The 22,451-nt window shown below is 39.8% G+C and overlaps 1 protein-coding gene and 1 pseudogene across 4 annotated transcripts in view; one reads left to right on the plus strand and one right to left on the minus strand.

Annotated features, from left to right (window-relative positions):
• Window positions 1–22,451, minus strand: part of KLHL32 (kelch like family member 32) — a 221,428-nt gene that overhangs the window by 30,186 nt on the left and 168,791 nt on the right. For 2 of the 4 annotated variants that reach the window (XM_070376574.1, XM_005892257.2), the window contains exon 7: window positions 7,584–8,310. In XM_070376574.1, the coding sequence (XP_070232675.1) occupies window positions 7,584–8,310 (727 nt within the window). Of the gene's footprint in view, window positions 1–7,583; window positions 8,311–22,451 lie in introns of those variants that run through there. The other 2 variants (XM_070376575.1, XM_070376576.1) reach the window with 2 other exon arrangements.
• On the plus strand, window positions 15,644–15,754 carry LOC138989270 (U5 spliceosomal RNA; annotated as a pseudogene).

The following is a 22,451-nucleotide window of genomic DNA, read 5'->3' on the forward strand; positions in this document are numbered from 1 at the left end:
GGGAATAAAGAAAAATGACATATTTCTCATATTCTTAGGTAGACCAATTCAGCTCACTCTTTTTTCTACTTTCTTTTTCTAAATTCATCTAGACAGACACAAATTGATCATCTGAACAAAGACTATTCTCGCCATGAAAGAAATGGAGCCAATCGCTGTTTGTTTGTTTGTTTGTTTACCTACTTAAGCTACCAACGTGAAAGGCCATTAGGCTATTATATTATAATATGTAATCCTTTCAGAAAACAAAGCCAATATATTGATACTTTAGAATAGTCCATATTATCACTGTTCCTTTATACATTTTAACTTTATATCATTTCTGTTTCAGAATCTAAACTATAGAAACACAAAAAGAAAGACATTATCTGGGTCAACTCTGTGCCCTAAGATGGTCAGTTAATTAAAGACAATCAAATGATCATTGATCCTACACAAATGTCCAGGTATGAACTATTCTGTGTATCATTAACTCTCAGTCATGCCATTTGGAAGTTCTTTTTACAATGTAAGCATCTGTTTTTGAGATCTTTTTTTTTTTTGTAACTGATTTGTGTACTTTCGTGGGGGAAAGTATGGTTTTCAAAAACCAGAGACACAGAAATCAAATTCCTTCTTCACCAAATAATCACTGTGTTGTCCAAAAAAACCACTTAACCTCTTTAAGCCTCATTTCTTCAGGAGCAATGTGAGGGGAAACTAAATGCTGCTTCAGAATAAAAGGAAGTCAGTTTAGGATGAAAGCTTTGGTGATTATTTTGGAGAATGTGTAGGTGATCTGATTGCTTTCTTTTAACCATTTAAGTCTTTCAAAAGCATTGTAGAATGGTTCATTTCTGTTTGGCTTCCATCTCAGTGTAATACTGTAATGGTTTTGTTTTAATCTCTCTCAGATGGGGAGTAGTAAAGGCTGGAGCATAACTGGGGGGAGTGGGGAACAGAAGAAAAAGTAACTGCTGGGACCAGCTAGCTGCTGAGACCTAAAACAAAAAAAAGATTATTTCATTCTTAGTGGAATTCCAGCTTACTAGAAACTGAGGGTAAAAAACCCGCCAGGAATGCAGGAGATTCAGTTCGATCCCTGGGTCAGGAAGGTCTCCTGGAGAAAGAAATGACAACCCACTCCAGTATTCTTGCCTGGGAAATCCCATGGACAGAGAAGCCTGGCGGGTTACAGTCCATGGGGTCGCAAAGAGTTAGATACAACTACTGAGCGACTAACACTTTCAGGAACTTTTTAGTGGAATGTCAAGCTATCAAGCCCCAAACTCCTCCTCAGGAGCAAGAAACAGAGCCTCTTAGGCAGTCATTCCACATCACAACAAACTTATCTCTCCCTCAAGAAACCTTAGGCCCTGGACCCCACCTAACTGGGATCCCAGCATGCTGAACTCTTCCAGTAGATCCTCTGGGGCATTCCCAGTCTAAAAACTTTCCATCATGAGTGAATTCATTTGCCCTCATCAACTCTGCTAAGTGCCACCAAAAAATAGAACAGAAATTTGCATACTGGGATACCATAATTTTGTGGTTTCCAATTTAGCATGGGTTCTGACACAATTTGTATAAACATGTTAGTTCCCTCTGTCTTCTCTCAGAAACTTTTCCCAAGCCCACTGCCCTCAGGCCCTCTTCCTGATCCTGAAATGGCACGACCTCCACCGACAACTCTGCCTCTCGCTTGACCCTCATCAGGTCCCTGCCCCTCCTCTCTGAGCTCATCTAGGTCCACACCCAGCTTGCATCCTGCCCTGGAGCTGGCGGGGGGGGGGGTGCTCTCTCCTCCTGTCCGAGCCCAAGCCCCTGCCTAACTCCCACTGTCCTGTCTGGGACCCTGTGTCTGCAGTCAATATTGCATCCCCCACACTTATTCCTATTCCTGGTACCTATGAGCTGCTCTCAGCACTTAAAACCAGAAGATGCCCCCAGTCCTTCACTTCAAATTCACTCTGTCCTTCCCCTTAGCTATAAATTTGCTTAATGCACTCATTCCTCAAAAAAAGTTCCCTCCTTTGACCTAGATTTTTTTTTTCCTCTACCTAATCTCCATTCTCTCAGCCAAACTTCTTTGTCTTTCCTTCCGTCTTTCCTCCTTTATTCTTCCTAAAGCCAAAACACTATTAATTATAATGAAAAGCTGTCACCCAGCCCGAAGTATGTGTGTACCTAGCACAGTACCCTCTCTCCCTGCAGGATGGAGCAGGGTAACAGGCAAGCTGAGGGGAAGGCTCAAGTTCAGGGAGTCAAGCTTTGATGACGTCCCAGCATTGTCCAAAGGTGGCCTGCGCTTGCAGCTTTCACTTCTTCACTTTCCATCCACACCTTTGACCACTACATTCTAGCTTCTACCTTCTCTCATTCTCCTGAAACTGCTTCCAATAAAACCACCAAGTAGTTCCTGGCTGAAAAATGCCAAGGATATATTCTGGACTTGGACGTCCCCACAGTCTTGGGACACCTCTCACCCACCCTCCTGCTCTGGCTTCGGTTTCTATGATGCACCTCCTCCTCTGGCCTTGCCATTGCACATTCTCAGGCTCCTTCCTTCATACCCTGTCCTCTGTATGCTCCTCACTAGCATTTCCAGACCATCTCTAGCTCCTCTGGCTCCTCGCACTCTTCACCACCTTCTCATACTTAATTTGCTCTGAGAACCTCCTCACTTCCATTTGCTCTGAGAAACAGGAGGCAGGAAGCTAGTGAAGGAGGGTAGATGAGACCCTAGTGGTGGGGCATAGAGAGGACTTGGGGGCTGAGCAGATATATATACCAAGCCCCCCTTAGTTGGCTCCTCCCACCGAGCTCAGCTGCCCAGGTACACGTACAAAGTGGACCACAGGGTTTTTCCAACAGTGGATGCTTGCCAGAGGCTAAGAGAGCTATGGAAATGGTGGGACCATGAAGCTCAAGCCTGAGCACAGGGAGGGGTTAATAGGCAAGTAGGAAGCAGCCAAAGGACCTGGGGCTAAGTGAGGCTGAAGATGCCACAAACTTGCATGAAGCCTCTGGCTCCCCTACACTGATTACTCCCTGCTTCACGCTACTTCTGTATCTTGGGAAGACATCTCCCATCACACACATCACACGACACTGTAATCATCCATTTAAAAACCGTGAGCCCGGCGTGGGACCTGCCTTTGTGCTTTGTGGCTGCAGCACTAGCCCAGAACCACTCAGGGAGATGAGGAAACTTGCCCAGTCTGCTGGCTGGCAAAGAGTGGAGCGCGCTTCACACGTGCATGAGCCCTCAGTCTGTGACCTCAGTTCACACAGCCAGCCTCAGTCATGCCCCCTGCTTGTCCCCAGTACTTTGTATATAGTTTCTTTAGATGCAATAATATATATTTTTAATTTTATTTTATTTTTGTACTTTACAAATTGTATTAGTTTGCCAAATATCAAAATGAATCCACCACAGGTATACATGTGTTCCCCATCCTGAACCCTCCTCCCTCCTCCCTCCCCACCATCCCTCTGGGTCGTCCCAGTGCACCAGCCCCAAGCATCCAGTATCGTGCATCGAACCTGGATTGGCAACTCGTTTCATACATGATATTATACATGTTTCAATGCCATTCTCCCAAATCTTCCCACCCTCTCCCTCTGCAATAATACTTACACATTAAAGCTATAGCTGTGGCATTTTCAAAATGCTGACTATGTTTTATATTGTTCTAATTATAATGAATACCAGAAAAATTAAAGGCCCTTTAATGGGTTTGAATAAATAAAAGTTATTTTAAATGGGGCAAATGCAAACTTCATCTAAATTTAATCAAGATGAAAATAAACATATATTCTAGGGAGTTAAAGAAGCCCTAGCAAATGTTCTTTCACGAATGAAATAGCTGAAAAAAACTCTTTGATTGTCCACTCCTAGAGGGCAGGAAGTGTGTTTGCTGATTTAATCTTATGTATCCATGATCCCAGCACTGACTTAATAAGGATAGACCATTTCCTGAGAGAATGAAGACAGCACTAATGCCACTCTTGAGGAAATGCAATACCAACTGTCTTATCTTTGTAGTTTTAAGGAACTAATTCTGTGGTTAGTGTCCCATTATCCTGCTGCCAATTGACAAAAATGAAAAGTAAGTTATTTTGCAAGATGAGTTCGGGATTCACTTTCACTCACACGAAAAAGGATCTTTTCAGTAGTTCACAAACAATCTCTTACAATGGAGAGCATGCCTTTAAAAAGTGCCACAGTGGGATACTTAATGCTTACTTTACTTCAGGATTGTGAATTTCAAGTAGAAATGATGTGCGTGTTTGTGAACTGGGTCACAATGTCAGATGCTAGAGGAGCCTGTAAAATCTGACTGTCTCTAACATCTTAAATCACATGCTAATGGGCATATCTACACAGCTCGGTTTTCTGAATTCATCTCTGCTTGTCTCATTTTAAAAACAAGGGGCGGGTTTCCAGGTGTCCTGACCCTAAAATGGACAGCAAAGGGGAGAGGGTACAGAGAAGGGAATGAGCACACTGGAAATACTGAGTCTCTAAAGAAACATTCGTTTTGTGTTTTATGGAACAAAAATAAGCCCCCAAAATCCACATCACCTCAGGCAAAGTTTACAATATACCAGAAGGATGTCAATGACCCGATACACCATTAGTTAAACTGGAAAAAATTAATTATTTGGTAAAGGATAAGGAACAGCTCGAAATATTTTTATCTACTCCAAAAAGAAATCAGGGTAACACTTCTAAATCAGAGACAGTCAGGGTGAACTATATACCTTTTTTTTTTTTAAAGGGCCCCTAGCAACCCTTTCCTATCCATGGTTAGATTCACAACTGATTTATTATAAGCTGGGCCTGAAGGTATTAGAAATGTCACTGGTGATTTCCTCCTCTTTCCAATTAAAGGTATTGTACTGTACACAGGGAAGTAAGATTTTCATCTCAAGTACACAGTAGGGAGAAACAAACCTGAGAAAACTGTGATTGTTTTCATTAAGTATGGTTAACACAGGCAGAATGCATTAGTGCAAAAAGAGAACAAAGGAAATTATTTCCTTTCATAGTAGGGAAAAAACAAAGTGATACAGCAGCAGGAACTGGAATAAATGGATACATTTAATAAAACGGAAAAGGAAACATACAGACCCACATGGAGAGAGAAGTCAGCTAGAAGGAAAGTTATGACCAACCTACACAGCACATTAAAAAGCAGAGACATTACTTTGCCATCAAAGGGCCATCTAGTCAAGGCTATGGTTTTTCAGTGGTCATGTATGGATGTGAGAGTTGGACTATAAAGAAAGCTGAGCACCGAAGAATTGATGATTTAGAACTGTGGTGTTGGAGAAGACTCTTGAGAGTCCCTTGGACTGCAAGGAGATCCAACCAGTCCATCCTAAAGGAGATCATTCCTGGGTGTTCATTGGAAGGACTGATGTTGAAGCTGAAACTCCAATACTTTGGCCACCTGATGCGAAGAGCTGACTCACTGGAAAAGACCCTGATGCTGGGAGGGATTGGGGGCAGGAGGAGAAGGGGACGACAGAGGATGAGATGGTTGGACGGCATCACCGACTCGATGGACATGGGTTTGGGTGGACTCCAGGAGTTGGTGATGGACAGGGAGGCCTGACATGCTGCGGTTCATGGGGTCGCAAAGAGTCAGACACGACTGAGCAACTGAACTGAACTGAACCTGGTTGAGAGATCTAGATCTAGGCTGATAAACTTCTCTGCTTTCTTAAGGCCTCACTCAAGAAAGTGTTAAATCGTTATACCTCTAAGACTATGTAAGGGAAACTCCAGCATTTTTTTTAAGTTTTATAGCCAAAATTAAAAATAAGGAATAATCATTAAATTATGAGAAGTTTATGAGAAAGTTTAAATTTTCTAAAATTTAGAAAATGCAATACAAAATTTAGGAATGCAATACCTTAGGCATATGTGAAAACTGAATGAGTCAATGGAAGGAATGTTAAGCTGGAAGACAATATAAAGTATACTGATTTTATAAATCCATCATTGCTTTGTTATCTAAGTACAGATCCGTTCTTCCTAATAGCAATGACTCCCTTGTAGCCAAGTTTAAGGTTTCTTCAACAAATCTAACAGGATATAGTCCTGGTGGCTTTTTTCTTAACCGCTGAAATATATGCTTAAAGAAAAAGGAATAAGTCACCAGATAAATGAGGTCTTATCTATATCAATATATAATAGCATACACACTCATATCAAATGTTGATTTGGCATACAGGAACAGTAATTTATCCTCATTTACCCTCTTCTTTGGTCTCAGTCTTCATTCATTAATTATTGAGCAATTAAATCCAGACATGAGCCAGGTTTATTCAATAAAAATCAGTGAATTGCCAATAATTGAGGCACTACCCAGAGACGCCAAGACTACAGCTGTCTCCCTAGTTACTGAAGATAGCAGAAGGAAAAATGGGCAGAGTCCAGTGAATTTACTTTAAATGCAAGGGAGAATTTTGTTGGAGCAGATTTTAAATTAGAGACGATTACTGAAGGAAACAGAAGTTTTCACTAGTGTACTTAAAAATGATTATTTCTTCCAAGTACAAACATCTCTAAGTTACTCTTAGTATTTATTTGCTTTGACTATTCCTCTTTGTCCTTGACACAGAAACCTAGTAAGTTCAATTTGGGTCACAAAATGAGTATCCTCCAACTGAGAGGAGATGCAACTTTCTTCCCTAATAGGCAAACTTTTCAAAGGAGTACATGTGAGGTTTTTTTCAATAACAGTATTGGAAACACAAGTTGATAATGTGATGTTAATAACACATGCCTCGTAGGTTCCTTCTGTAGCAGTGCAAAGACAGACATGAGAAGCTAGAAGTGGCACGTGGGTGTGAATGCGCCAAGACTGGCCCTGAGCAGGTACCTGCTGAAGCTGGGTTATAGGAGCATGGGATTCATTATATTAGTATCTCTCCTCTTTTAATAATCAAAAGCCTTCCAAAAAATACAAATACAAGAAAAAGCAAAATAGTCAAAACCCCCAAATAATTAGGAAGAATGGGAAAGTAAATAGGAATATAGGACTGGGATGGCATGAAAAACTATAATTCACAAATAAAAGGAAAATGTTATTTTAGCCAATAATTTAAACCTCTTCCCTCAATGCACAGCAATGGCTCTGACCTGGATCTATTCCCACTGTTATACCCATCCATATGGATAAACTGGGCTTTTCTTCACCTGCCCTGTCTTTGATAGAATGACTCCTACTCAGACAGCCCAAGGTGAAAGGAAAAGCTAAGGACCACAGGAGTGTAATATAATCCATGAATATGAAAAGCTGACAATCTAAACAATAGAAGGTTTGGTAGAAAAAGAGATGTTAATGGGCCATTAATTTCCATTTTTGAAATTTTACCCCACTAATCACTAAGAAAGTCACAGAAAGGTCAATTACTTCCCCTTACACTGCTCTCTATAGAAACAGGTGCCCAGTAAATGAATGTGAATTAGCTAAACTGGCATCCTTGGCTGAATTGTTCACAGACGCATGTGGACACAACTACCAAAGCCTGACTTTTCAATTTATGAATGAAAGTGTTTTGTAATAAATCCATTAAGCATGCTCTACCTGATATCCACAGAAGACCATCAGCCACATATCCAGCGTGACAGGACAGGGACCGGTCAAAGGACTGGACAAAAGTCCACTTGTTCTTCTTGGGGCAATATCGCTCCACGGTAGGCAGAACCTGACGCAGTTCATTTCTGCCCCCGACAGCATAGAGGTATTCATCCATGGCTCCCAGCACAAAATGCTCCCGGCAGTTTTTCATGGGTGCTATCTCTGCCCAGGAGTTACTGCGGGGGTCATAGCGACAGGCAGTCCTCACGGCACACGTCCGACCACTGGCATGCTCAACTTCCCCTCCTGCTACAAACAGGAAGTCCCCCATGACCGCCACACAGTGGTGGCTCCTCCCCACGGGCATGGGAGCCAGCTCACTCCAGTTGGCCACGGCAGCGATGAGGGCATTCTCCTGATCCACGGGATTGAAGTACCGGAGTTCCTTGACTTTACAGACCTCGCGCTTCTTCCCACCAATGATGTACAGGGTATCCGACTGGAACCGCGGTTTGGTCCTGCGAGTCTGCCACACGGGCTGTGCGTAGATGCTCTGGTGGTATTCCAGGGCCTCGTTGACCAGAGCTGTTGCCGTCTCGCTCGCCTGGACCAGGGGGTGGGACAGGGCAACTGTGTGGAGCGTATCCACGTCCATGAGGCCGAAGCGGATATACTGCAGGAGCTCATCCAAGTACTGGTAATGGCAGCTGTGTTCCAACCACCTCACGGCTAGCTGAAACAGAGGCAGGGAGGCAGAGAGAGCGCAGAGGTAAGAAAGAGCCAAAGCAAGGGGGCGCACAGGCCTTGCCATGTTTTATTTCAGACACTTCATAATTTCCTTTTTTTCCTTACAAACCATGTACCACTCAAATATTGTGATACCCAGTTGAGGGATATTTTTTTCCCGTTCTGCATCAGCAGAGACACAAAAGAACTCAAAACACTACTGGAGCGATTAGGAACAATGTTAAGTAAAATTGACAAGACTTAAAGTATCACTTCGGGTGAACAATAATTACTTTTCAAAAAATGAGAATATGGTGATGCAATAGGCTGTTCTCTTGGGTTTTAGGCATAAGAGGCTTGGTGCCCCCACCTCCACCAGGAAGTGTCAACAGTGAACCGTGTCATCAGTGTAAGCAACATATGTCAACCAGTGAGCCAAGGTGCTGTATCAATACGAGTAATGTGCGAAAATATGTGAGCATCTGAGACCAGAGGGTGTACTTGAGAGAAAATCAATATGACACTAGTAGCATGATTTTAAAAGAAAAAGGACTTTTTCCCCTGCTCCCTTGGTAGGGTATCAGTCAGGAAGCAAGAGAAGAAAAAGAAAGATTGCAATCTATCCATTTTATTTTTTCTCAATTAGTTTTCATTTTGAAGATGGTTGTTGTTTGCACTGTAAGATACAGCAATTTAATAGAGCTATTTTCATAAAAACAGGATATAGAGGAAATTATCTTTGTATTATGGACACAAGAGCAGAATTTAATCCTAGCCTTTTTGTTTAGGTCTAGAAATCTTTCAAGAAGGAAAAAGTAAAAACTTTTGGCTACAGAAAAATAGAATTTCTTTAAAGCAGGCATATTAAGTCATAAATACCAAAACTGAAGAATAGTTTAGAAAACAATAGCAATAAAAAGTCAATTCATGATATGGAGCACTTAAAGTAAGTTAATTAATGTGACTTAATATTTAAGTTTGGCAAAGATTTCCAAACACCAGCATAAAGAAGTATATCTAATAATTCCAGTCAACATATTTGATAGAAACCCAAGTTTTCCACATTGCAGGCAGATCCTTTACCAGCTGAGGCACAGGGAAGCCCTTTATTCTGAATAGTACCTATATTAAACTAGATTGCCTAAGCAATATAAATGTGGACCTGAAGGAAGTAGCATAAAAAAATAAATAGAATACTAGATAATTTTGCTGTGTTTTACTTGCTTTCTGACCAATGGAACTGGGGTTCTGGGTTCCTTTTTCAGCTGACTCACTGCACTAGAGGAAAAAACACCTGCAGAGACAGAAGGAAATGTCATGGCCTCAGACCATTACTCCCTGACAAACATGAGCCGGGTTTTCATCCTGGTGAAAAGGACTGCTAAACTCTCTGAAGCATTCGATCATTTCTGACTTGTATCCATTTGACGAACGGCTCCAAAAGGCAAGGCATATTGCGGGCATGTCTTTTTAGTTCTCCAGATGAAGAGAATGTAGCCAGTGAATCTGCTTCCAATATATGCTAAATTGCATCTCTTAATGAATAATGAGTGAAGAGAAATGGAAAAAGAATGTCATTGGGTGCCAGGCAGCCAACAGATGCCACACAGGCAGACACCATGGAGGGCAGATGAGAGACACTCTTTGGCTGTTTTTCCAGAAACTAGTTTTTTTTTTTTTTTTAATTTAAATAAGGTACTAGCCTGATGAAAAAAATTACCTGTGTACAGTAAAACAGTAATAATCAAAGACAGTGCAGAAGAAACAGGTTACTCATCAATCACCAGGTCTCTGCCAGAAGTGGAGAGTTTTCCCACAGGCAACATCCTGGTTTTCCTCCACCCTAATTTTAGAAGTTTCAAGAAATGGGTTCCAATTATTTCCCTGGGGAGATAATTCTACAACTTAATAAATGATTTTCCATTCTTTGTCCCACAGGGCTTTCAAAAGTTTTCAGAGATAAAGTCATCCCACTGAAGGTCACTCCTGTACCAGGTAAAATTTTCTTAAACTTGATCCTTCATATTGCTCCTAATTTGAGTCATTCCAGCTGGTATTGCTTTGTTTTGTAACAAACTTCTCAGAATCCTTAGAGCCTAATGTTTTTGCATCTTGCATATGGATACTACAGGAAAACAGCTCTGGAGAATTACCAAAGAAATGCTCATGTCTCTATAGCCTCTTTTTATAGCACAGTGCTGCCATTTAATTACTTTCCTCCTTCCTCATAAATCAGTTCTTCCCATGCCCTAATCAATCTTCCAGCCCATCTCTTAACACTGTCCAATCTACCTTGATCTTTCTAGTGAACATTGTCACTTACTGTGTGAAAGGAACATAAGCCACAGCCAGGCTCTGCTTTTAAGAAAATTTCTAAGGAAACAAGCGGGCAGTGGAACAGTGACCACTGTGATCTATCACTGTGATCTATCACTTCCGGCTTTCTGTCTACTTATCACCCCTTACGTCACAAATATCATGAGAGGGTCCATGCTCAATTTCCCCAAGTATTATGTATTACAGAAAACTTTGTGCACATACATTTAGTCTGCATTTTCTGGGCTCTTTTTTCTTACTGCCAATATGTCTAACTTCTCACATTTTTCATATAATTTTCACACATTTATTATTTATAAATATTTTCAGACTATATTTATAAATATAGTCATTCATATCTGTTGGGTTTATCTTTTCTCCAGATCAAAGGTAAATACAACTTACAGTTCTGCCAAATTCAAACCAATCTCACCTAGATAGGGTATTAGTGCTAGATTTAAATCCAGTGCTTCTCAAACCTAATATGTGCATGAATTACCTGGGGTTTCTGGCCAAAATACAGATTCTGATTCAGTAGGAGGAAGAGAAGGATTGCAAGTCCACATTTCTAACCATCTCCCAGGTGATGTGTACACTGCTAGTCCATGAACCACATTTTGAGCAGGAAGGTTTTAGACAGTCCCATCCATGAGACTGTAAACTGCTGCTGTATTACAGTAACCTGAGTCTGCTGTTTCAAATTTTAAAAGGCTTAAAATCAACTGAAACTTAAGTAGGATGCTTTAATAAAGATATAGGGCATGTGTAGCTAATACTAGGGCTAAGACAATGTGTTTCCTTTATAGTAAGATATGGGTAAGCTCTTACTACGGGCAAGACAGCATACTTTCAGACCTTGGCTCTATAAATCAGCACCTGATTCTGATGGCATAAAGGAAGCCATACAAACACTCTGCAGTTTTGCTTTTGCAATAATACATAAACAAAAGTAAAAGTGTCGTCGTACTCAGTTTTTACTTTGGTGACAATATAAAAGAGAAAAATCATTGAAACCATGGATAACTCTTACTTATCCAGATAATGGAAGAAATGGCAAAGAAAATCCAAAACAATGGGCTACCTTAAAATCACTTCTATACCACGAACCTCAATGGAGCACTATTCATTGCCATGCTGAATTGAGGGCAAGGCGGTACATGCAATCCTGGAGCCCATTTAAGAGGTTTAGAATAGAAACTATACTAGGGCTTCCCTGGTGGCTCAGTCAGTAAAAAATCAGCCTGCAACATAGGAGACCTAGGCTTGATCCCTGGGTCGGGAAGATACCCTGGAGAAGGAAAGTGTAACCCACTGCAGTATTCTTGCTTGGGACATCCCATGGACAGAGGATCTTGGCAGGCTACAGTCCATGGGGTTGCAGCATCAGACATGACTTAGGACTAAGCCACCACCATTAGAAACTATAGTATACACAGAAGGCTGATTCATCATTGGGACATGAAACACAGAGACCACAGGTAGCTCTGTAGTGCATTTTGGGGCTTATATTTGCAAATGTTTATTTAAGGAACTTTTGGCTTTTGGTGATACTACATCTAGAAAGCATAACTCAGGGAAGGTGAAAATCCTATTCTAAGTACTCTGACACACTGACATTCCCATCGCCCTGATTTCTAGAATATTTTAATTGATGGGAGTGGGTGGAGCATACAGTGAAAGTTTTATCTCTCACTTGCTTAGGCGACAAAGACAGCAACAGTGGAAAAGAACACAAGGATTCAGGTTGGGAGGACAGATCAAAGAGTACTTAGGAAACAGGGCATTAGGCAAGGTGTTTCCTAAACCATCTGAAACACAGGGACTGCCACCTCCAAAGACCACAGGAAATCTCCCAAGCACCGTGCCTAACCCAATCCATTTCATCTTGCCCTGATGGACAATTGTTTCTTCCTCAAAGGAGCACTTACTACTGCTTATTCCAGTGTCAACATATCTCTCAGTTTCTTGATAAAAACAATGTCTAGCACATAGTAGGCTACACATATTTGGTGCATAATGGAAAATTCTTTGTAACTATTCCTAGGCTATTTCTCACATTTCTTTTGAACCAATGACATCAGATTCTGTATATATCCATATCTGTCTGTCTATAGGCTTCCCCACTGGTTCAGATGGTAAAGAATCCTTCTGCAATGTGGGAGACCTGGGTTCGATCCCTGGGTTGGGAAGATGCCCTGGAGGAGGGCATGGCAACCCACCCCAGTATTCTTGCCTGGAGAATCCCCATGGACAGAGGAGCCTGGAGGGCTACAGTCTATGGGGTCTCAAAGAGTCGGACATGACTGATCTATCTATCACAGGCTTCAGTCTCCTATTTCATCATCTCATCTTTGTGGTTTTCCTGTAAAGCCCTTATAAGCTCTCACACAAGGCAGCACGCACTGGACTTATTTGTATATGGTCCTCGTTTTACTCCCTCCACGATTGGCGCTGGCCACCTCTATGTGAAATTATTAGCAATGCAATGCACATTGTAATATGCTAATCCCTCAAATAAATTTGAAAATATCAGGGCAAGAAGAAACTTTTGAGTACGTTTGGTTCAAACTTCTAAATCTTATAAAGAGAAATCAAATCCAGACAAGTTATTTGACATACTCTAAGTCATGCAGCTGATTAATGGAAAAGCTGGAACCAGAAATGCCGTTTTCAAATTATAAATATGTTCTATTATATCATATAATCATTATTTGTTCATCAAAAACTATTTTAAGATAGAATCTGGGCACTCAAAATCAAACCCAACTTCCGTATTGTCTAAATTAGAGAAAAAAAAATCTGTTTTTTAAAAAATGCATGCTTTGCTTTAGATAGGTGAAAATGTTTTTCAATGACTCTCATTTATGGATTATTTTTGCATAAAAACCATGGTTTAACGGTGCCAATTATAGAGTTTGTAAGTAAAGAACCAGTCTTTAGAGGAATGGGCTCCTCTGAGTATTAAACTTCTGTCTCACTTCTTAATGGGAATATATATTTAAGTTCTAGGTGATCCCCTGTTAACTAAACCTGGCTCAAAAATATATGGAAAATAGTCCCCTCCTTTTAGTTTTCTCAGTGTATCCCCACTGATTGCTATTCTATGAATAGGATATATAATACTAAATATAAAAGTATATAATTTTAAATTATGCAAAATTTTCTGATTCAATTAAAGTATGCAACCTATTTAGATGTATTTCACAAATATGTGAAATATATGAACGAACATCACATTCCTAACATGATAAGCCCTCAAGCTGTGATCCAAATTCCTTTAGTGTTTCTCAAACACACTGAGATAGAAACTGCTGTTTTAAAATATAAAATTCCTGATCCTTTGAAAGGAGCTGCTGTTTTGAAATCTATCTCTGCTTATATATGTCCACAAGTATGTGTACTGCCCAACATGACCCCCAAAGCAATAAGAAATTTTATATTCACAGATTCTCTGGAAAATATATGAATTAGGAAGTTATCCCAAATCCAAGAATACACATCAATGCACTCTTCCATAAAATCACCTTTATATCTTGCAAATATATATATTAAAATGACCTTTACAGAGCAGTTCTCATCGGATGAGTGATTGAGTATTTTTCTGCAACACTAACAAAAGATAAAGCCCTGTCGAAAGCAGTAACTCTTTCTTTCTCTTGGTTCACAAGTATTCTTTTTCACTGAGGAGGATGTTCTCATCACAGAATTCATCAGCCAAAGCTGAGTAAGCAAGAAGCAGCATTTTTGCCCACAGTCCGACACAACCCCCTTGGCCTGGGGCAGCTATAATTACTCTCTTATTCTAAAACTTGGTTGCAAACTGCTTTGTTGATGGAGAAAACAGAGACCTGCCTTTTGCAGGCGCCCTGCTGTGAAGGCACAAGTGTCTATATCCTTGCCAGTCCTGTCATCCTACTGAGATAAGCCAGGGCACCCATCTCCCCGCAGTGACCGACAGGCAGCACAAATTCCACACGCCTGCAGATTCAGAAAGGAACAAAGGAAGGGCATAAGAGCAAGTCAGCAACCTCCTGGCATTCCTGAAGCTCCACCAACGAACCTGGCATGTTAAAAGAGTGCTTGGGACACAAGCTGTGGGGAGCAGAGCATGTGTTAATGGAGTGAGTGATAATGCACAGAGAGAAGTTTCCCCTTCTAAACAGAGGATCAAGGATGCTCACCATCTTCTAATGCACGGCCTCAAAGGGAAGCTGCACGGACTGTTATGTATGTTGTGTTCAGGTACACTAACTCATATGTTATTTTATGCCTTAAATTTCAATAAACTGTAAACACTTTAGCAAGATACCCTTTAAATATTATACAGTTTCTTCAGATGAAAAATGTGGAGTTTCCCACGTGTAAGTGAACAGGTGTTGAGATTTGCTATGTTCGACTACACAGAAGCTTATTTATTTAATATGAGTCATGTTAAAGCTCTAAATAGTGACATACTACACCAGAATAATGACTGACATAGAGGAAAGTTCATATTAATAAATAAACGCACAGAATTTTACAGCTTTATTCTCCTCTTTGAGATGAAATGAAAGATTTCTGTTCAAAATGGCAACAATCTGATCCAAAAGCAGCAGAAACTAGGGACATAAGATCAGAGTGCGTTGCTCCACCAGAACAATGAAAATGTTACGATGGAGGAATACTAAAAATTACAACAGTGCTCACTCAAGTGCTATAATTAAAACTGTGTCAACATTTTGCTTGTTAAAACAGTTTTCAAGGGAGGTTGTACATTAACCATTACAGCTGACTACAGACTTATATATGACACATAGGCTGTTTTTTCCTCTGAGAAATATATTTCAATTGAATCAAAACTGATGAGGTCCCAGGTTCATATACTGTCAGGAAAAAAAAAAGACCTGGCAGATTTTAAATAGAATATTCAGCTCAGCAGGTATGGTAATAACACATATTCTTTCATTGTTCACTTAAACTTTATGAAGTTGAAGGATTGACAAATGCTCTTATGTTCACCTTTAGCAAAAAATTTGTGCTTGATAATACTCTAGCTTCTCTTCAGATCATATATGTCTTTTGCCTTTTACTAAAGATATCCGTGGAAAAGAACAGTTAAGAGGAGTTTTTTTAGGGACTTAAAAAAAAAAAGTCATGATGTATACAACTTAGCCTCAAATGGCTCAGAAGAAAAGCACACATGTGTGTTCTCTCCCTCTCTGCCTGAATAGCTATTCTCCTACTAGATATTTATAGAGAGATAGATATCTAGAGATGGAGGCAGAGAACATATGATAAAGCAAATGAAGTAATTTGCTAAGAAATGAGCAAATCATATGGGTGCTCTTTACTATTCTTATTCTTGCAACTTTTCTGTAAGTTAGAAATTATTTTGAAACAGAAAATTGAAAGAACAAAAAAAAGTGCCTGTTAACCATCTTTAATACACATTTTGCTCAAAAAATACATACTGCCAAGCATCAAAAGTAAGAGCCCTTGCAAGCAAGGATGTCTCCCGCAGACAGTGACAAACACACAGGACTGGAGGAACCACAGGAAAAGTGCCCTGAGGCCTGCCCCATTTAAGTTCCTGGTATTTGTGAGGGCAAACACAAGGACTTGAGTTGTCCTTTGGTTCAGTCTTCTGACACAAGTCAGTTTTTAAAAAGGTAAATTATACATCAAGAAAAAACAAAGGTAGGAAAAAGAGATGAAGTTAGTATACCATGATACCTTTTACATCTATAAGAACTGGCCACCATTTGAGCTGATCTTTGAAAAGTCAATACAAAGAACAGCAAGAATCCATGGCCAACACTGGAGCAGTCATTTGGCATCTCATCTGTAAAATGAGTGAGTTGATGCAAGAGTCTCTTTATCTCTGGGATATATGTCACTTACAAATCCACCAAAATGTAATATTTTAAAGTAGAATCCTCAAATACACACTACTATATGTAAAACAGACAACTAACAAGGACCTACATTATAGGATAGAGAATTATATTCAATTAAAAAAAAAAAAAAACCTAAAAGGGAAAAGAATCTGGAAAAAGAATGTTGTTGTTTAGTCACCAGGTCATGACTGACTCTGCGACCCTGTGAACTACAGCACGCCAGGCTTCCCTGTCCTTCACTATCTCCCTGAGTTTGCTCAAACTCATGTCCATTGAGTCAGTGATGCCATCCAACCATCTTATCCTCTGTCACCCCCTCCTCTTGCCCTCAATCTTTCCCCACATCAGGGTCTTTTCCAATGAGTTGGCTCTTCATATCAGGTGGCCAAAGTATTGGCACCTCAGCTTCAGCATCAGTACTTCCAATGAATATTCAGGACTGATTTCCTTTAGGATTGACTAGTTTGATCTCCTTGCTGTCTAAAGGACTCTCAAGAGTCTTCTCCAACACTGCAGTTTGAACCCATCAATTCTTCAGTGCTCAACCTTCCTTATGGTCCAACTCTCACATCCATACATGACGACTGGAAAAACCATAGCTTTGACTAGATGGACCTCTGTCAGCAAAGTGATGTCTCTGCTTTTAATACACTGTCTAGGTTGGTCATAGCTCTTCTTTCAAGGAGCAAGCATCTTTCAATTTTGTGGCCACAGTCACAGTGATTTTGGAGCCCAAGAAAAAAATCTGTCACTGTTTCCACTTTTTCCCCATCTATTTGCCATGAAGTGATGGGACTGGATGCCATGATCTTCATTTTTTGAATGATGAATTTTAAGCCAGCTTTTCACCCACATCAAGAGGCTCCTTAGTTCTCTTCACTTTCTGCCATTAGAGTGGTATCATCTGTACCTGAGGTTGTTATTTTTCCCAGCAATCTTGATTTCAGCTTGTGGGTATGTATATATATATGTGTGTGTGTATATATATATATCTGAATGACTTTGCTGTACAAGTGGAAGTAACACAGCACTGTAAATCAACTGTACTTAAAAAATAATAATGAATTGTTTTTATTTCCCAAACAAGGGAAAGGAAATAGTTAACCAAATCCAGCACAGAGAGTCCCAGGCAGGATAAACCCAAGGAGGAGCAACCCAAGGCACATGGTAATCAAAGTGACAAAAATTAGAGAGAAAGATAAAATATTAAAAGCAACAAGGGAAAAAAAGACAACATACAAGGGAAATCCCATAAGGTTATCAGCTGATTTCTCAACAGAAACTCTACAAGCCAGAAGGTAATGGCACAATATATTCCAAGTGATGAAAGGGAGGAACCTACAACCAAGAATTCTCTGTCCAGCAAGACCTTCAGATTTGATAGGGAAATCAAAAGCTTTCCAAACAAGCAAAAGCTAAGAGAATGCAGCACCGCTAAGTCAGTTTTACAACAAACACTAAAGGAACTTCTCTATAGTCAGTAAACTTAACAAGAGAAGGAAAAGATCTACAAAAATAAACCACAAACAATAAACAAAATGATAATAGGATCATACATATTGATAATTACCTTAATTGTAAATGGGTTAAATACACCAACCAAAAGACATAGGCTGGATGGGTGATAAGAAAGCTGGAGTAGCATACTCATATTGGCCAAAACAAACTTTAAAACAAAGACTGTTATGAGACAAAGAAAGACACTGCATAATAATCAAGGGTTCAATCCAAGAAGAAGATATAACCATTATAAATCTATATGCACCCAACAATAGGAGCACCTCAATATATAAGGCAAATACCAACAAAATAATAATGAGATATTTTTAATTAAAATTTTGAAAACTTAAAAACATAAAGTAGAACCCTCCAAAATTTCTACAGGTAGGAAAGACAATCAAAGTTAATCACTGTGTCTAGGATCCAAGCCACAGATTTCCATAGCACAAATAGTTTTTATAAATATCTTCTCAGAACAACGAAGCGATGGCTTTTGTCTATAATTCTGAACTCACCAGAAACACACACCTGTGTACGGCAAGTGGAAGTGCATGTGTACACAGGCCCACACAGGAATAAAATGATCTCAGCCAAAGAACACACGTTTCAAACTTGTAAGGCGACTGCTTCAAGGTGTTATTTATTTAAAATCCCAGAGTGAGATTTTATTAGAAATGAAAATATTTAATAAACTAGTCACATAAAGTTTTTCTTCAGGAGAGGCTTTAAATACACCATCCCCATATCTAGAATATACGAAGCTTTTTAGATGGGAAGAATGTCCCTCGGGACAATAAAGACAATCAACATCACCAATGCAGGAAAAATGAAACCCATTCCTGGTCTATTCACACTTAGCAAAATATAAGTACATTTAGAAATAACTTCTTATACTTGACTTAAATAATCTAATAATGGTCTGAGCCAAAAGATAATACTCATCCATTAACTGCTGATGGCATCAGAGTATCACCTGATGCTAGATTGATGGGTGAGACTTCTAAGTAAGATATTAGTGATGCACATTTATATGTAAGTAAGATATCAGTGATGTACATTTATATATAAGTAAGATATTAGTGATGCATATTTATATACGATGTCCTTCTGGAAATAAAAGGGACACTGCATGTGGTGGTGAGATATGAACCTTATATTGTCAGAACAACATGGGAAAATCAGAGAAAACCAACTTGGTCAAAGAAGAAAATCCTACGGTATCGCACTGGCAACAGGGAGCAGAAGTGACCCTCCCTGGGTCACACCATTTCACATTCTCTCCCAGGTATGCAGGCAAGGAGGGTGCCTTATCAGGGTGAAGTCAAAGGACAGGGAAATTTTGATGCTTTTTTCCTACCGCTAACTGGTGCATGCCCATGGAGGTGAACATGACACAATGAAAAGGAGAAAAGGTTTCTTAACGTATCTGAGCATTTATGAAAAACATAAATATACTGAGCCTAGGTTTCCTCATCTGTAAAACAAAGATGATGTTATTTACGTCACAGTGTCTACATAGGACTGAATGAGATAACATGTGAAAGTGCTTGGAAAACTATGACATTTAGACAATAAACAGAATTATTATGATGGCAATGAGCCACCAAGAGATGGAGCTAATTCTCAATGCAATTATCCTTCTGAATTCATGTGAAAGCCAGCACATTCAGACAATTTTTACATAAATGTTGTGCAATATTGACATAAATTTTGAGAGATCTCTAGATGATAAGGAATTTGCTACACTATTAAAATACTTCATGTTATAAAATGATAGTAAAATCAAAGCAGATAATCTGTTGCAGATTAAAATCTAGCCCTTAAGATGAGCCTATTTCTACACCAATGAATTCAGTAATTCTAACCCAGTAATTAAAGATACAGGATTTTTGTTAAATTTCAAGTAAGAGAAAAACCAATGAGTGGATGAATAAATGAATGAAAAGAGAGATACAGACATAAACTTAGTTGTCTCTGCGTAACTGTCAGTATATGTTCACTTTCTTTACTTGGTGTGAATGTCCCATTAAAATATTTGAATTCAAGTCCATCAGTTCCCTTAAATCTCAACTCAGTTAACTTAGTGCAAGGAAATTATATGTATACCCTAAGCTATCTGACTTGAGCAAACTAAAACAATGATTAAGTTGATTACTTTCTGCTTTTTTTGGCTCTGGGGTACATGATATAATCATGAATCTTTTAGTATTTTTATTCATCCATTCCTCAATTTATTTTAATTTGTATTTCTTTTATGATAAACCAAGAATTCTCTTAATTTTCTTTTGACTACACTGTGCAGTCTGTGGGATGTTAGTTCTCCAACTAGGAATTACACCTGCACCCTGTGCACTGGAAGCAGGAGTTTTAACCACTGGACCACCAGGGAAGTCCCTTCAGTTTCTTACTGAGTGTCCATTATGTGCCAGGCACTTAGCCAGTGAGAAAGAAATTCTCACTCTCTCTCTCTCTATATATATATACAGTCTTACTTGCCATTCAGTCCCAAGTTCTGTTAGCACCATATAACTCAAGCCTTACTCTTAACCTCAAGTGTCTTAAAGTATCCCTGTAAAATATACTCAGGGAGTATGGAATTAAGGGAAGAAATATCCTACAATTTTAGAATCTTCAGTCTATTGTAGGCAGATTTTCAGACACAAGCAAAACCCATCTTTTAATGTTGCCGTATCCCTGATGGGTGTTTTAAATATTTCTGGTACATTTATACATTTTAAAGTTTGTTTTGTTTTGTTTTAAAGCTGTTTAATTTGTAAACACGCCCTGGAGCATCCTGAGAGCATCAAGCCTTTGAATATTTCTTTATGAACTGATTCAATAATAACGAATCAATTACAGGTTCACTGGCACATACACTCCCCACCTGAAATGAAACCTTTAATGACCAAAAGGAGCTCAAAGGCTTAAGCAGCTGCCCCAGGTCATAGAAACAGAGATGGTAAAATCCCTCAAATAAGGGTACCGTGATGAATTAGATGTTCAGGAAGTACCTAAGCTGCAGGTAAGAGTTAATGTTGGCAGCCTCCAAAGAAAAAGAAAAGAATCCTCAAAGGTTACTTTAAACATTAATTTGGAGCTGAGAGTACAGTGATTGGAGTCGGGAACCCACTATCTGGAGCACATGACTAAACACAGTCAGGGGCCAGCCTCTATTATCAGGGGACAGAGCTGGTGGGCTGGGGTACCAGGGCCTACACTCAGTAGGTTGCAAAGAACACACATAAGATGCCATGCTGACCACTAAACCACCTTCACCATGTGAATTCCAGCCTGGCTACTAATGTGTGAAAAAGATACTTCACACTGCATTTTTCACCTTCATTTCATCACAGTATAAATAATGGGGAACACAGAATCCTCTATTCATACCCTGAAGCACCTTTGAATATAATGTAAAAGTGATGCTTTTGTCAAAAAAGATACACTCTTTTCAGCACAATTATGATTTTTTTGAGTGGGGGAGGTGACTTAGAAAGCCAATATATAATAGCCATGTATGGAAAATGGATAGTTACGTATAGGTGTAACTATGAATAGATGTAGTTACATAAAGAAGACTGAGTGCTGAAGAATTGATGTTTTTGAATTGTGGTGTTGGAGAAGACTCTTGAGAGTCCCTTGAACTACAAGGAGATCAAACCAGTCAATCCTAAAGGAATGAACCCTGAATATTCATTGGAAGGACTGATACTGAAGCTGAAGCTCCAATATTTTGGCCACCTGATGCAAAGGCCGATTCATTGGAAAAGACCCAGATGCTGGGAAAGATTGAAGGCAGGAGAAGAGGGTGGCGGAGAATGATATAGTTGGATATCATCACCGACTTAATGGACATGAATTTGAGTAAACTCTGGGAGATAGTGAAGGACAGGGAAGCCTGCATGCTGCAGTCCATGGGGTCGCAAAGAGTTGGACATGACTTAGTGACTGAACAGTAAGGACAGTGGAAAATGGGTGTGTGGGAAGACAGGCCCAGTGCAGGAGAACCAGTGGCTTGCCGATCTCAGAAAACCTATGAGGGGGGAGGGGCTGCAGTGGGTGAAGGAAAGCGCACTAGGAGGAATTAACAGTAACTGTTATCCTGAGAGAAGGAGCGTGTTCCAGTCCCAAGGCCAGACGTCCAGAAGGAAATCTGTAAGTATTTGCTGAAGGAGAAAAAAAATTTTTTTGGTCAGCAAAAAAAAATTTGCTGAAGGAATTATGAGACTGCAATATGAAGAAGTCACAGACCCAGGACATCTTTACCACATTCAGAGGAACAACGTGTTGAAACAACAAGGGGAACCTCGAAGGTGGAGACAGAAGAGTTGAAGAGGAAAGAGAAAGTGGTGCCAGTAAGGTGAGCCCAGCCCTAGGAGCAGAGGCCAGGAGATGAAGTGTGAGACACTCTAGGGACCCTGTAATGGGGGACATCACTGCTTGAGGGGATGCAGTC

Source organism: Bos mutus, chromosome 9 (assembly GCF_027580195.1).
Source record: "Bos mutus isolate GX-2022 chromosome 9, NWIPB_WYAK_1.1, whole genome shotgun sequence".
NCBI classification, from domain to species: domain Eukaryota; kingdom Metazoa; phylum Chordata; class Mammalia; order Artiodactyla; family Bovidae; genus Bos; species Bos mutus.